The sequence below is a fragment of the Equus przewalskii genome, chromosome X, assembly GCF_037783145.1.
Source record: "Equus przewalskii isolate Varuska chromosome X, EquPr2, whole genome shotgun sequence".
NCBI lineage: Eukaryota > Metazoa > Chordata > Mammalia > Perissodactyla > Equidae > Equus > Equus przewalskii.
In genome coordinates, this window is record NC_091863.1 from 10099085 (window position 1) to 10114572 (window position 15488).

General features: G+C 41.5%; 1 protein-coding gene and 2 long non-coding RNA genes across 8 annotated transcripts in view; 2 read left to right on the plus strand and 1 right to left on the minus strand.

The window, feature by feature from the left end:
* The first annotated feature begins 75 nt into the window (after positions 1-75).
* LOC139080930 (uncharacterized) lies at positions 76-3438 on the plus strand. Its single transcript, XR_011535798.1, has 2 exons — positions 76-1396; positions 1886-3438. It is a non-coding gene; the product is annotated as an uncharacterized lncRNA (long non-coding RNA).
* GPM6B (glycoprotein M6B) overlaps positions 3202-15488 on the minus strand; it is a 152373-nt gene continuing 140086 nt past the window's right edge. For 3 of the 6 annotated variants that reach the window (XM_070603720.1, XM_070603719.1, XM_070603716.1), the window contains 4 exons: positions 12027-12198; positions 9433-9506; positions 8435-8500; positions 3202-6789 (listed from right to left, as the gene is read on the minus strand). In XM_070603720.1, the coding sequence (XP_070459821.1) occupies positions 6709-6789; positions 8435-8500; positions 9433-9506; positions 12027-12198 (393 nt within the window). In that variant the 3' untranslated portion in view covers positions 3202-6708. The remainder of the gene's footprint in view (positions 6790-8434; positions 8501-9432; positions 9507-12026; positions 12199-15488) is intronic. The other 3 variants (XM_070603718.1, XM_070603715.1, XM_070603717.1) reach the window with 1 other exon arrangement.
* On the plus strand, positions 7457-14143 carry LOC139080929 (uncharacterized). Its single transcript, XR_011535797.1, has 2 exons — positions 7457-8286; positions 12821-14143. It is a non-coding gene; the product is annotated as an uncharacterized lncRNA (long non-coding RNA).

A 15488-nucleotide genomic window follows, 5' to 3' on the forward strand; every position in this document is an offset into this window, starting at 1 on the left:
TTTCTGTTTGGTACTTTTTAATATTTTCTCTTTGTTGAAATTCTCACTTTGTTCATGCATTGTTCTGACCTTGGTGAGCATCTGTATGACCTCTCTGTATTTAGAACTCTCAGGTAAGTCACTTATTTCCATTTCATTAAGGTCTATTTCTGGAGTTTTGTCTATTTCTTTTGTTTGGAACATGTTTCTTCATTTTCCTTGACTCTCTGTGTTGGTTTCTGTGTATTAGATAAAACAGCCACCTTGCCCAGTCTTGACAGAGTGGTCTCATGTAGGAGATGAACTTCAGTCAGCCCCGCCTAAACTCTTGGTTGCCTATCAAACCTTTGTGATTGTCCAAGCCACCTTCTTTGTCCTTGGTGCTTCCCAATAGCTGAGAATATGTCAAGACTGGTCAGTGTCCCAATGGGGAGGATCATAGTCAGCACCTAGATGCAGGTTGTGACTGGAAGCTGGACCCTAAGCACCTGGGAAAGTATGTAGTTAGGCCCCTTCCCAGGATAAACTGGGAGATGGGTATTTTTTCCTGTTCCCTCTGCACTTGGCTTGGGTGTATAGCTGTGGGGTTTGTTCCTGCACTTATTAAGAACTGCTTGTTTGCTGCAGTCCTGTGGGACTTGTGAATGCAAGCCCTGTTGGCTTTCAGAATCAGGTGGTCCAGGGGCCCATCTCTTGGGAGCAGCTGCAAAAGCTGGGATGCCAGACATGTGTACAAGCTTCTTCTACGGAGATACTGGGGACTTGGAGCAGACTAGAGGGAGAGGGCAGGGGAGGTGTCCACAGACTTTCCTGGTCTCAGAGGATGATATCAGTCAGCCTTAGATGCATGCTAAGTTAGAAGCTTAACCCTCAGGAAGCAGTTTTTAACGTATGCACCAGACCCCATTCAGGGAAAGACTGGGAGAGGGGTGTTTGCTCCCTCTGTTCTGAGCCCTGGGAAGCTAGCCAGTTAAGAACTGCTTCTTTGCTACAGTCCGTGGGACTCAAGAATGCAAGCCCCATTGGCTATCAGAGCCAGGCAATCCGAGGACCCCTCCCTTGGTTGGCAGCTTCAAAAGCAGGGCACAGAGTGTATAAGTTCCTTCCTGGGAGATACTGGTGATTTGGAGTAGGCTAGAGGGAGCAGACTACAGTTGTAGGCAGAGAAGGTGTCTGCTGGTTTCCTCAGTCTCCAAGGAGAATGGCGGTTAGCCCCTAGATGTGTGCTAAATTAGAAGTCTAACTGTCAGGCAGCAGCTTCTAATCTATGCAAATAGACCCTTTTCAGGGAAAACTGGGAGTTGGTGAGTCCTCCAGAACTGATTAAGAACTGTTTCTTTGTTGTAGTCTTGTGGGTCTCATGGACGCAAGCCCTGTTGGTCTTAAGAGCTAGGTGTTTTGGAGGCCCTTCCCTCAGGTGAGTGTCTTAAACGTTGGGGCACTAGATGTGGGGTCGCAACCCTTTGCTCTTGAGGGAGAACCTGGGAGTTGGAAGTTCCCTCCCAATGGTATGGCACTGTGCTGGAGGTGGGGTTTAGGGTGAGAGAGTGTCTCAGCCTTTCCTACCCATTTCAACGGGGCTATCTTTCTCCTTTGCCCAAGATGTAAGATAGCTCAGCTGGAGTTTGGATTTCTTTCAGAGGGAATTGCTCCGTGTATAGTGGGAGGAGGGGACCAGAACCCTCAGATAACTTCTTAACACCACTATTACCCAGTTTTTTCCCCACCTTGTATTTTCAAAGCCCTTGTCTGAGTAACTCAATAGCTACTTTGTGTTCTAGCTTAGGATTTGACAGCTTCACTTTCCTTTTTTTTTTTTCAGTCAACATAAATTCTAAGCAGTATTCTTAATACTCCATATCAGGGCAGAGTCCATGTAAAGAAAAGTCAGTCATTTCTTTTGTAGCATTTCAGATGGCCGCATCATCTAGAATGCCTGTGCGTCCAGATCACAAGGTGCGAGACCCTCCCCTGCAGGCTCTCCTGCTCCCATCTCCACAAGACCCCCCTGACTGAGTCTGTTTAAATCTTCCCCAGGTAGGTATAATGAAGTTTAAATATCAAAACACTGAGGAAGATTGGGGGGGCAGTTTAGAAAAAAGAATGTTCTTTGCCAAACTTGACTTACCTCTATTTGTATTTTTGTTTCCTTAAAACTTTCTGTAGTTTTATTCATCTTAATATTCATTTTTAAAAAGTTGCCTTAAGTAAAATCTAATTTTTCAAACATCTGAGAACAAATTAGCCATGCACTAGCTACAGACAGATGCCATCATTAAGGAAAAGATACTAATAACAAAGTGGATTGCCTCTTTTAAATCTTAAGACTATCATAGCATTAATAGAAAGTATTAAGTAGCGTGACAAACAGTATACTAATTGGGCTCCCGATTGTTCTCCTGCTGAGCATGAATGAAGGGTGATGAAGGGTGATAATCCAGAGGCAGCACCTCATTTAGAAATGTCAATGTGTCAATAACAGCAAAAGCTGGTCCTAAGAAAGGTCAGATGTAGAAAATCCGAATTTATAATCATGCTGACAGATAAGTAGTTTAAACAGATTATAAAATGAAATCCTAAGTAACAAATTTAGCTCTGCTACTTTAGGGAATAACTGTTAGATCTACGTATTTTTTTCATATTCCTGAATCTTTTTTCAGGAGAGTGTTTTTTTTTTTTTTTTTGGTAAGGAAGACTGGCCCTGAGCTAACATCTGTGCCAATCTTCCTCTATTTGTTGTACGTGGGACACTGCCACAGCATGGCTTGATGAGCAGTGTGTAGGTCCCTGCCAGGGATCTGAAGCTGTGAACCCCGGGACACTGAAGTGGAGCACCCAAACTTAACCATTACCCAAACTTAACCATTACACCACCAGACTGGCCCCTTCAGGAGCCTTTTTATACCTTGGTTTGTAAACCAGCCAGTGGTACATGGACCCTTATGAAGCGTCTTAATCCCATAGGCATAGTGCTTTCATTTGTTGAAGCTAGTCAGAAAAATTCTATACTTTTCATAGACAACTATAAAATGTCAGTGGCACTTTATATAAAATATAGCCCAGTGGGTTACGATATATTTTCAAATTGCTCTCACTTAAGAGATTTTTGTCAGAAATGAAACATGTAGCACTCTCTTCTAAACTTGATTATGCATACTATTTAAAAATGACACCATACTGAGGACAGAGAGAGAGAGTATTTATGTAGGGTAAAAAGGCAAGTGAATGAAGCTATAATTTTATTTCATTTCTCTTAGTACATCCACAACTGTTTCCACCTAAATAGATCTTTAAAATAAGCATACACAAGTATTGACTATTATCTACAAATATTTATTGTAACACTTGAATAGAACTACAGGAAGCCCTTGGCACTGATAGAAAATATTGATTCACTGTTAGGTTACAAAAATTTATACATAGCAAAATTTAATGCTCTTTACATAAAAAATATTAGACTACTTAAACAAAACTTTCAAAAATTCCTGGTAGTAGCTACCAGAATTAGAAAAGTAAAATTAGGCTTTGGACACTGCCTTTTCTAGAACACTGGACTCGAACAGCACCTCCACTGCTGGAAAAGATAGTTAAGTCTGTCATGCAACAGGAAAACAAACACCAAGCTATTCTGGAACAACTGTTCTACACAGAAGAGAGCTTCTCCCAATTAAAAAAAAAATAGTCAAGATCCAAATAGGCATTTTTAGGCATTAACAACAACAACAAAAAGAATCCAAATGAAATATTATACTTGATGTACAATTTTAATAGCATCTTGATAAAGGTATGCTTCCTTTCATTTTAATACATTTCTGCACATGTATATGTTTTTAAATCCAGGAAACAGCCAAACCACAAGTTAATTCTTAACATGAATATACATAGTTAACCCTATATTATGCAGCCCCTTTTAAAAAGCACTGATGCATCCAACAGTTATATGTATCATTTCATAAAGAACAACACAAAGTTTACCATCACTAATACCCAATACCTATAGTCACTTAATGTTCTGGAACACAATGATTTAGAAGGCAAGTTTCTTTTGAAAATGGCTTAAACTCAAGCAGTTTTCTTGCTGAACATCGAACTTGATTATTCCAGGAAACTAAGATTTAGATAAGAAAAAGTGAAATAAATACCAACCCTAATTTAAATTACTTAAGTATTCAAGTCTATAAAAGTAGGAGGTCTGTGGTCTATTTGTAATTAGGTTTTAGATAGTTGGTATGAAACTGTAAACTCACTATTCAGACCACATAGAAATGGTTTAGAATGGTGGTCATTTTAATAAGGTAACACTTCTTAATTAAGAAAAACATTTGTGGAACAAAATTCTATGAAGGATTTTGGGTCTCCCGTTGTAATATAAGTTCTTAGAAATTTAAAGCAAATACTCATTAAGGCAGAGCTGACATTTATTTCCCAAGACGAAGGATGACAACTGGGTCATTTTATTAAAATGAAATCTATCATAAAATTGATTCTGGAAAGCTTGTCAATGAGTCAGAATGCAGCTTCTTCAATGGTAGGCGTAGCCGAATGTATAGCAGCTCATTTCAGCATTATTGAAGAAAAGATTTCTGATTGGATCAGGAAATTAATGTGTCCTGGACTTAGTGGCGGTGGGGAGTCAGCTAATTAATATGATCCTTACAACTAGCCTTTTTTTTTTTTTTATCTTTGATGAGCCACAGTTTAATAAATGTCAGTTGTCAGAAATGGAACTTCACGCCAATTCCATTTTATTCCCTATTTAGATATATTTATTTGAGGACAGATGGCATACGTGAATTTATGGTCACATCCCTTGATGCTGGCACATCATGGGTCCCTATCAAATTTCAAAAGGATGAACAATCATTTTGTCAAAGTGTTGCCTTTTAAAATGGCTAACATGAAACCTCCAATATCTGTTCTAAAGAAAAAGATTTACCTACTGGAAGGTTTTCCTAGAAATACATCCCAGCAGCTTGAGACAGACAGTGAAGGGTTTGTACTTCTACATTAGTTTGTTTGGTGGGATACACATCTGTACTGCAGAGCAGCTGTCTGGTGATTTGTCAGAGCTGTCAATTCGTCGGCTGAAACACTCTGGCAAACATTTATGTGTAAGAATTGAGTTGTTCTTTTGACCGAGACTGGATATCTTGCAGTTCCTGTTCTTCCTTTGCTTTGATATCCTGGTAAGCCTGCATTTTGCTTGCATCCTTTAAGTAAGCCCAGTTAGAAGACAGTATCATGAGGAAGTGGATCTGGAAAAGAAGGGTGAGCATGATGGCTAGTGAGCATGTCAGAAGGCAAAGCGAGCCGCTAGGCAGATTAGACGGTCTGTACTGTAAAAAGGGAGGAGAGGGTTATTCTGTAGTAACACTCAGTCTGCTAGGAGAGGCGTCAGATACTGAAAGCATGCTCTACTAGTGTGCTTAATATGAAAAGGCTGAAGAAAAGTTAGTATACAAACACAATGAACTTGAAAAAAAATGGCCAAAGTTATTGTTAAAAATAAGCAAAAATGAAATACGAGAGGGTACTTTTTACCATTTTGAGAGGACTTTTAAAGACTAATGCAGAAGTTCAGAAACACGTTGTGTGGTTATTTTAAAATAAACGTAGTGGAAAGATCTTTCTCATCTGTGGATAAAATCAATTCCCCCAAAGGCCTAAAAGGATGAACAGCGTTTACTTTGAGTAAATAATAAAAACTACATATATTTAACATGGAAGAATTAAGTGAATGTCAAAACCAAAATTAAGAACTCTAAGCAAAGCATGCAGTCTCTGTTAACAAATTTTTAGTTGTGAAACTACATTTTTCATCTTATAACTGCCAATATTTCATTTCACAAAATATAAAAATCCTTATTGTCATTCTTTACAGCTGATGTGGCGAACACGTCTTTCCCATTTATTTTCCTCATCTTTCCTGCAAAATCTCCATCTCAAGTTCCTTATATTTCATATTGCCTTCTCAACATATTTGAGACTTTCAGATCCAGGCACAACTTCTCTTCCCGTTAAAATCGCACATGCAGTTTGAGAACTGGCTACAAGGACTCAGTTACTACTTACCACAACACAACAATTTAAGGTTATCAATTTTGTGGGCTCTGAAAGGAATGATGGCATTGTGTTAAAAAAAAATTTTTAGAGAAAGATTTTAGAGGAAACCAATGGGTGGCCTTTATTTTTCTTCAGATTTTCATCTGGCTTATTTGAGGGGCATTTATTTGGTAGTGAACCATGTAATAGTAAAAAATGTTTTAATCAAATTTAAAATATATTTGTAAAATATTTTCTAGAAAGAGTCTGACAAAACAAAATCCAGATTAAAAAGGTTCTCTTCCATTTCATCTTCAGCACTTGTTTTCATTTTCATCATTGAAATTGGTCATCAAGCAAGCAAAAATAATGGAAAATACAGGTATTCCAAAGTTTTACTACTTCATTTAGAGATACTGCTCAAAGTGATTTTTTATTGGATGCTCACCAATGTCAGTAAATAACTGAATCCTTTTCAAAATGTGGAAATAGCCAGATCTCATTATTTTGTAATTCATGTACGGTAAGTCAGCTTATTAATCTACCATGCGAAATGAGTTGACTAAAGCTATTTACAAATTACTGTAACGAAACTGCAGGAACCGAGACTGCTTTAGTCTGAGGTGTCAGTGATATTTCACGCTACGTCATATAGCTCTCTAAAGCTCCTTATTGGCCTTATGCAATTTAGAATTTAGTGCAGCAATCTTCCCGACTCTTAAACTTCAAAACCGCATAGTTATATGTAGTAGCCATCATGTAGATCAGCTGGTGGAAGAGAACAAAACAGGACAGTAAGATACAGGCAGTGACGGCTAGGGCCGCGACACTTCTACACTTGGGCGGGGAGGGGTGCCAGCTCAGAGCCAATGTTTCTTTTTTCCCATTTACAGATTTAGATTTTCACATCTAGCACACACACACACTTTTTCTCCTTTCACATATACAACACAAGTCCTCGGCTCTGGCCTTGGTACGTTTAAAAAGACGGGTGTGTTTAAAGAATAACAAGAGAGCAAGCTGGGTCAGCAGCATGAGAAAGACGAAGCTAAGTGCCCTATTTCCCTTCAGCTTCCCCAAACTGCCTATTCAGCAGCAATTAGTCCTCTTCCTGCCTGTTGCTAAGCCAAGAGAACAGGCAGGAGCCCAGAGAACAGGTCACCACTGGGATTTAACAGGTTGTTCTGTTCATGGGCTGTAATGGGAAGGAATGACTTAATGGTTGGAAAAACTGGGAATGACTCATTTCCGAGCAGCTGAGATTCCCCCTTGCTCTTCCAATCTTAGATTTCTTGAAATCACAAACCAAGCCCTCCCAAATTACATATATACACATACATACGAACATACAGATACTTGTGTGTGTTTATACAGTTGATCCTCATTATTTGCAGATTCCATATTGGTGAATTTGTCTACATGCTAAAATTCCTCTGTAACCCCCAAAATAACACTCCTGGCACTTTCACTGTCATTCATGGCCATGCTGAGTGGGGAAAAAGTTGAGTTGCCTAATGCGCATGTTCCCGGCTGAGGCCAACCACGGTGACCCTCTGCCTTCCTATTTCAGCTCTCAGACTGTAAGCAAGTATCCTTTTTGCAATTTATTTAGTGCCACCTTTTTTGCATTTTTGTGATTTAATTCTTTAAATGTTCCTTAATCATAGTGCTGAAGTGCTGTCTAGTGTTTCTAAGCACAAGAAGGCTACGAGGTGCCTCACGGAGAAAATATAGGTGCTCAATGAGCTTCACTGAGGTTTGAGGTACAGTGTTGTTAACCGTGAGTTCAATGGCAATGAATCAGCAATATACACTAAATAAGATGGGTTTAAACAGAAACGCACAAAAGAAGGTTATCTATTGATCTGTCTGACTAAAATGTTGTGACCACAGGCTCACAGAAATCTAGCTCTATCTCCCAAGGGCAGTGGCTTGGTATTTGCTACCTCTATTCGAGGAGACTTTATAGAACATCACTACTGTGCCTAACAAGGGCAACTGTACATGTATGTATGTATATATGCATATTTCCATTTGGAAGTGAAGATTTCTTGGCAAAGAAATGGGTAATGCCTCACATGAGCATCTGTCCATGATTGAAGTCATGAAAGTAAGTGCTAAATATGCAACAATGCAATATGCCAGTCCTAGTTAACAGGTGTTCCGGGTGTTGGTACCCTCTCTTCTTTCCACAGAATCCAAATTACATTACCTACAATCGGTGCCAAGACAGCCAACTAGTATTTCCTGCAATTTAGACAAGTGGTAAGTTCACAGAGGTGAAATTTAACCAAGGTTGAGTCCCAGAATTGTTTGCTTCAGTAGGCTGGCAAAAGCTGGAAGGGAAACCTGTCATTATAGAGACAGCAGGGGGCGGGAGCTAGCCTAGGCCAGTCCTGGGGCCGTTACTCACCAGGGCAATGACGGTGGCACCAGCTCCCGCACAGGCCACAATGAACAGGTGATAGGACATGTAGAACTAGGAAAGAACAGGCACCGACATAAGCATTTTATGTGGAATGAAATGGCCTACACCTGTTTCTGGGTGCTTGCACATATTCCCTTCAAAGCCCAGTTCACAACCCTGGCTGCATACTGGAATCATCTGGGGGCTTTCAAAACTTTCTGATGCCCAGGCTGTATCCCAGACCAATTAAATCTGAGTATCTGGGGGCTTGGCCTCAGCCATCAGTATATTATAATGCTCCTCAGTGACGGCAATGTGCAGCCAAGGCTGGGAGCCCCTGATTTGAGCCAATCCATCTTATGGATATATAAATTGACTAGCCAGGAAGGTAGGGGCTAATTATTATATGATTATTATATTATTACTATAACTCATTGCTTTCCAAAAGCATGTTAGGATTTTCTTAAATACGCAAGCTCCCACTAGTGCATTTAATTTTCTTTTATGAACAGTTATAAACCAATGCCTGAAGAATATTCTAGGGCTGAGAGATTTTAAGCTGAAGCGTTAGGATTTATTGCCAATTAAGGGTGAACAACAAATAAGTGAATCACTCTGGAAATATAAACGAGTAACTTGGTTTAAATACAAATTCAGGGAAATCTTTTCTATGAAAATTTACATTTGTTCTGTGACAGATGTTCTACTTTGAGAAAGAGAAGAATCTACATATATTTTCAAAATTGCAGGATTGGGATCACTACAAATTATTGCCAAAAGAGAAAGCTCTCTAAATGCCTGGACCATGTGAAATAGCCATTTTCTAGGTCAAAAACAGCTGCATATTGGTGATTATGTACAGTTCAATCTTAAAGAATGTGCAAAAAAGAGCTTTCCTTACTAGCATTTTAGCCCTTTCTCCTGCTCTTTCTACCCAGGAGAACCCTTTTTCTCAGCCTAATTTGGGAAGTGATCCTCTGGCCCTCGGACCTGAGGGGTTTTACCTCATTGGTGTTGCAGATGTTCTCCAGGGCGGAGCCACAGATTTTTCCTGGGAAGGCATTCCAAGGAATGATACCTGCCAAGTGAATCCCAGTAGAATGTCAGTTTCTAGTAGAGACTACAGTGACTCGTGCTCTCAACTGTCCTCACCACTTTAGATGTCGATTACAGTGCCATCATACACTGCAGTCTTCATCAACAATTGCCCTATCTGCCCTTGGCACAACAAAATTGTTTGAATAAATAGTAAGCCCTATGTGGACAGTAGGGCAAGAGCCAAGTCAACTAGTCCACAACCTAATGGACATTTTTTCACTAAAAATTATGCTTCGTTTAGTTGAGCTGATATTTGTGAAAATTGATCTTCTTCATAAACTCACTGTAGGGAGGACCTAGCCTTGAACCGTAAACTACAAGATGACCCCTGCCCCGTGCTGAGGTCAAATCCATTTCTCCATGAATTTCATGGTCCGTGGCCTTGCTACCCAAGCTTTTTGTTAGTGGGTCTGCCATGAGATAAGTTCCGAAATTGAAAGTCTACACTCAGAAAGTTTCATGGCAATTTGACAGAGAAATTTGTTTATGTAATTTGGATTTTTTATGTCTTTGCTTTTATATTCATTTTTGTTGTGTTTTACAAATCTATTGGAAATACTTTTAGATTGAAAATCCAATTGGAAATCTGAAAAAGAAGAAGAACTCCGTCCTTCACCACAGACCGTAGTGCCAGCATGGTCTGTGGTGTCTCACTGTAACCCTGACCCCCTTTCTCCAGTGACATCGTCCATTGGGCTGCTGATCTTTTCCCCACTAATGCGTAGGTGTGTGCTTAAAAATTAAACACAGCTCGGGGCTGGCCCCGTGGCCGACTGGTTAAGTTTGTGCGCTCGGCTGCAGGCGGCCCAGTGTTTTGTTGGTTTGAATCCTGGGCACAGACATGGCGCTGCTCATCAAGCCACGCTGAGGCGGCGTCCCACGTGCCACAACTATAGAAGGACCTACAACGAAGAATATACAACTGTGTACGGGGGTCTTTGAGGAGAAAGAGGAAAAAAATAAAATCTTTAAAAAAAGAAAAAAAATTAAACACAGCTCAAATTACATTTCTCTCAGGAGGTAAGGAAGGAGGATTAAAAAAAATTCCTTATTCCTTCCATCCTTGTCATGGGCCAAGAGTAAATCTTTATGCTTCAGAAAAATGGGAAATGACAAGTCCCCAAATTGTCAGTGAAACCTAGTGGTTTCAAATCAGAACTTAAAAAGTAGTGAAAATATTTAAAAATAGGGAAGTGATGTACATTTAGACATATATTTACAGATACTTTAAAAATCAACTTCAGGCTGTTTTTCAATCCATCATAAAGAACAGTGTGGTTGAGCCTTGGTCTTTATGAGCAGCGATTGGTCCCATGGGCAGATTTAGGTGCATTTCGTATTATGTTGTAAGATAAGATGTTAAGGATAAGCCACACAGGAAAAACAAGAAGAAAAATGAAATAGTCATCTCTCTCCAGAAAAGCTCTGAAAGAACAGTAATTTCCTCTTCAATTTTAATGAAAGGGTCTCCCCCCCAACCTTGTTGTTTCTGCCAAGAACAGGATTTCCTGCTATCCCGGCTAAAAGCACTAATTAAACTCCTTGCTTAGGATGCTGCCTTCTCTCGTGCAGCAGGGAAGGCGAGTCTCAAATTAATTGACAGGGGGAGCAATGGCCCCTGCTGTGGTTTGTCAACATGAACCAACCTTAGCTGCCTACTGTGAGGATCCCATTCATTAGAAAATGTTTGACCAGGTTTCCAACAGCCGGCTCCTATAGAGTACATTCTGATGGCTTTATGTCTAGATTCTATGTTGTTTTTCAGTATAGATGAAATTTAAGCAACTGGTCGTTTAAAAGAGACCTGATTTGAAGAGTTGGATGAGCAAATTAATTGGATTGTACAGTGCATGCAATATTTTGGACAGAAAGTTTGATAGTTCAAAACTGAAAAGAAATTAAAGAAAACATATGTAATCATTTTATAGTGGATATCCAGAAGTTTTTTTTGATTGAATTGTATTATAAAGTAGCTTTGAATTATAAAAAGTCTTTTTCACTACATACTTATATTTTCAAGTTAACTTTTTTTTTTTGAGATTGGTACCTGAGCTAACATCTGTTGCCAATCTTCCTTTTTTTTTTTCCCTTCTTCTCTCCAAAGCCCCCCAGTACATAGTTGTATATTCTAGTTGTGAGTGCCTCTGGTTGTGCTGTGTGGGATGCCGCCTCAGCATGGCCTAATGAGCGGTGCCATGTCAGCGCCCAGGATCCGAACTGGTGAAACCCTGGGCCGCCGAAGCAAAGCGCCTGAATTTAACCACTCGGCCACGGGGCCAGCCCCAAAATATAACAATTTTGAATGATGCCTTTTAGCAACTAAGAGCCTGAGTGATGTTTCCAGAACATGGAGCATATTGAGGGAAAGAGTACATATTATTCCAATAGAAGAATGTATGAAGCAGATCATGACAATTAAAAAGATGCCCACGTAATACTTAAGGTCCAGAGGTAGGCACAAGAGGTTAGAAGTTAATCGGGGGGAATTAAAAGGAAGTACCGTATTGCCGGATATCCACGCAGATCTGCTCCACACCAGCTGTCCCGTTGGTCTGGGGTGACTTGATGACTTCACAAGTTGACCATATGTTGTAGAACATAAACACAGGCACCGCAGAGAAACCAAACACGCCCAGCCAGGCCACTCCCAGTACGTAGGTGAGGAAGACGAACTAAGCGCAAGACGAGAGGAAGAGAGAATCGTCACTGAAACAGGCAAGGCGCATCCCCTGGGAAGAATGATTATGTGTTTCTGGCCCGATACCGAACTTGTGGGATGCATTTAGAGCACTGCCTGGGCCACGGTAGTGCCAAGGGAGGGGAGAACTGAGGGCTGGTATCTGGGGTAGAGTAGTGAAGTCACTTCCGGGACTTTTCAGGTCCCTCTCTTAACTAACAAGGACATGAAACCCCAAGAGGTGATCTCCCTTGTCCAAAGTCACAGAGCTAATTAGTGACAGGGCCTCCCACGTGGTGCTCTTTCTAAACATTAGTTCTAAGAACTCAGAGCATGGTACCATGGGATAGTGTCTGGATGCTTTTATAGGCCACTGAATTATAACTGCATATTTATCAAAAATTACCTTTATTTTACATAATAGGTAGTATAATAGCAATTGCTACAGGAAGCCCTTTCTCAAAAGGAACTTCCCTAGTTTTGTGATCCTGTGAAATTACTAAAAGCATTAGATGTTTGAAACTTGATTACAAGTTTAAAATAGCCTTGAACATAAGCTTAATGAACAGTGTATCAGATAAAATTCTCATTTCCCTCTTGGTTTTTTTGTCTTTAAGATTCACAGCAGCTCTGCAAGCAAAGCAATGGCTTAGGGAAAAATCTTCATCGCCTTCACCCACACGTTGCCATAGGCGATCTCAGGAAGAATATAATCATATTGCTTTACTTTCTTCATAACCTTCTGCCTTGACTACCAATTTTCACTTTGAAAGGCTGCTTCAAAAACTTTGTGGTATTTCTATTTTCAGAATGTGCACCCACAGAGTGTGTGGGCGAGGGTTTGGAATTCTCGTTTGGCTTTTATTTTTTTAAGCTGATCCTGAAGACCTGGAGATTCAATCTGACTTTCCACACTGCAGTTGGACGAGGTCGGCCTGGGGGTCAGGCTCAGACAGGCTGTCTCCTGTTGGTCGACCCAGGAAACTGCAGAAACAAGTTATTTTTTCTTTTATTTCAAGGATATTTAAACTTTCGGAAGTATTTGCATTTCTAAAAATATTCAAAGCAGCAGATTTGAGCAGTTTCACGCCCTCTTCCTCTTCCAGTGCTTATGGATGGGCTGCTCCAGACTAAGGTTTCTTTTTCTTACCCTTCAAAAGAAAACTTTACTTTCTAATAATACCACAAAGACTTGAAAATGGGCTGGTGGTTCTTTGCTTGGTGAGCCTTCCCTTCCTGCAGTGGTAAGGGCTCCACTTCTCCAAAGTGCGCAGTGGAGAGAGCCCAGTTGGGGGCCATTCCTATCATGGAGGCCTCGAGCATTCAGAATTGCTGCCTCAGCACTCGGGCAGGTGCTTCCTCTGAAGGACCAGTGACGGCAAGGCCTTCCTGTGAACGAGGAGCAGCTTCGCCATCCCTGGTGGGCAGAGCTCATTTGTCTTCCTCGCCTCATACAACTTCCTGTCGTGAGCATGGTGCTTCAGCTGTCATCAGCCTTCCCCTGTCACCTAGATCTTCCTAACATGCTCCAAGGTAGGTCCCTTCAATGATCCCCTGGAATGTATCAACAAAACCATAGTGTTCAAGGCACGGGCACCAGGAAGAGGAATGAAGACAGCCCAGGTCCTCTGCATAAGTGGCTTTTCAACGGATTAGAACAGATCTTTTCTCAAAGTCCAACATATACGCAGATAAACGTGGGCTGTGCTGGTTGGGGGCAGTTCTTCCTGCTTGGCATGGTGGTACAAAAGCCCCCACGCGCACCAGCACCCTCCTCCCTGAGAACAGCTCCAAACACAGGCCCACGTGGTCACCCATACCTCTCTGGGCGAAGACGCACAGCCTCCAGCACAAGCTCCTTATACTCTCTACTGTCCCTGGTATGTTAACGCTTGTTAGGAAGTAAACTGAGGCACATTAAAATTTCTGAGAAATGTGAAGATGTGTCTGAGCATACATCCATCTGAATGGGAACGCGGATAGGAGGCTCCAGCGACAGGGGCTGGGGAGAGGTTTTTATAGAGCAGACACAGAAGCAAAGCAAGGCGATGATTGGATTGGCTGTAGCTTACGCAGTTGCCTTATCTGAGAGACTGGTTGGCTTTCGGTGAGGGGGGAGTGCTCAGGTTTCATGTTCTCAGATTCCAGCGCATGGGCTCTGGCTCAGGTTTCGGTTTGCTTAGGTAGGCTGCCAAGGCCTGAGAGCCACCTCCAGCCACGGCCTCCCTGTGTAATGACTTGAACTCGTCAAAGGTCAAATGAATACTTTCAGTATCCAGAATGTTAAACATCAGGCAGTTGCCAATTTAATACTACGCCCTGGCAGAAACTGGCACAGTGGTCAAGTTCGCACATTCTGCTTCCGCTGCCTGGGGTTCGCCGGTTTGGATCCCGGGTGTGGACATGGCACCACTTATCAAGCCATGCTGTGGCAGGCATCCCACATATAAAGTAGAGGAAGATGGGCACGGATGTGAGCTCAGGGCTAATCTTCCTAAACAAAAAACCCCAAAAACCTGAGGGGTAGAAGTGAGGGGGGAAAGCTGCCATTTTAAAGCTGCCAGGAGTTTAGGTAGGGTTTTTCCCCACTTTTTGTTGCTATTTTCTCTCAGCTCCCTACAATCATGTCATTTCCTCTTTTTTTTGTTTTTTTTACAGTTGCCTCCTTCCCCCCAAAAGTAACCATTTCCCTGACTTGTATAGTAGTTACTTCATATTTTTTCTAAACAACACCTTTATCAGGATAGAATTTACTCCAGAGAGTTTTAAATTCATTTACTCCCTTGTTCTGTGAACTTCACCTTAAAAAGCCAAAGTGAAAGGAGAATCCTATTTGGGATTTGGAATTGGAGAGGTTCGAATCAACAAAGAATGGGATCGCTCAGCAGGTGAGTGGCGGCTTCCATCGCTGGCGGCAGTTTCTTTCAGGAATGTGGTTTTCTGAATAACACTCGCTGAGGAGACTATTTGTCTCAGGGAGACTCTTTGTCCCCAGGAGACTGTTTGTCCCTGGAGACTGTGTGTGCACGCGTTCCTGTTCTGAAGTCCCACAAACGCTGTCACTGCACTGAACTTAAATGTTGGTACAGGGCCCCTCCTAGTTTATCATGTTTGGATGGACCTCTCCCTGGGGATGGAGGGTCTCCTGGGCGGGGTGGATCTGGGTGGAACACAAAGTTGGGGTCAGACATGCTGAAAGGCACCGCTGAGGTGAAAGAACAACAGGGCACAGGCAGGGCCCAGGAGGGACAGAGGAGCAGGACCCTAGGTGGGGCCAGCCCTGTC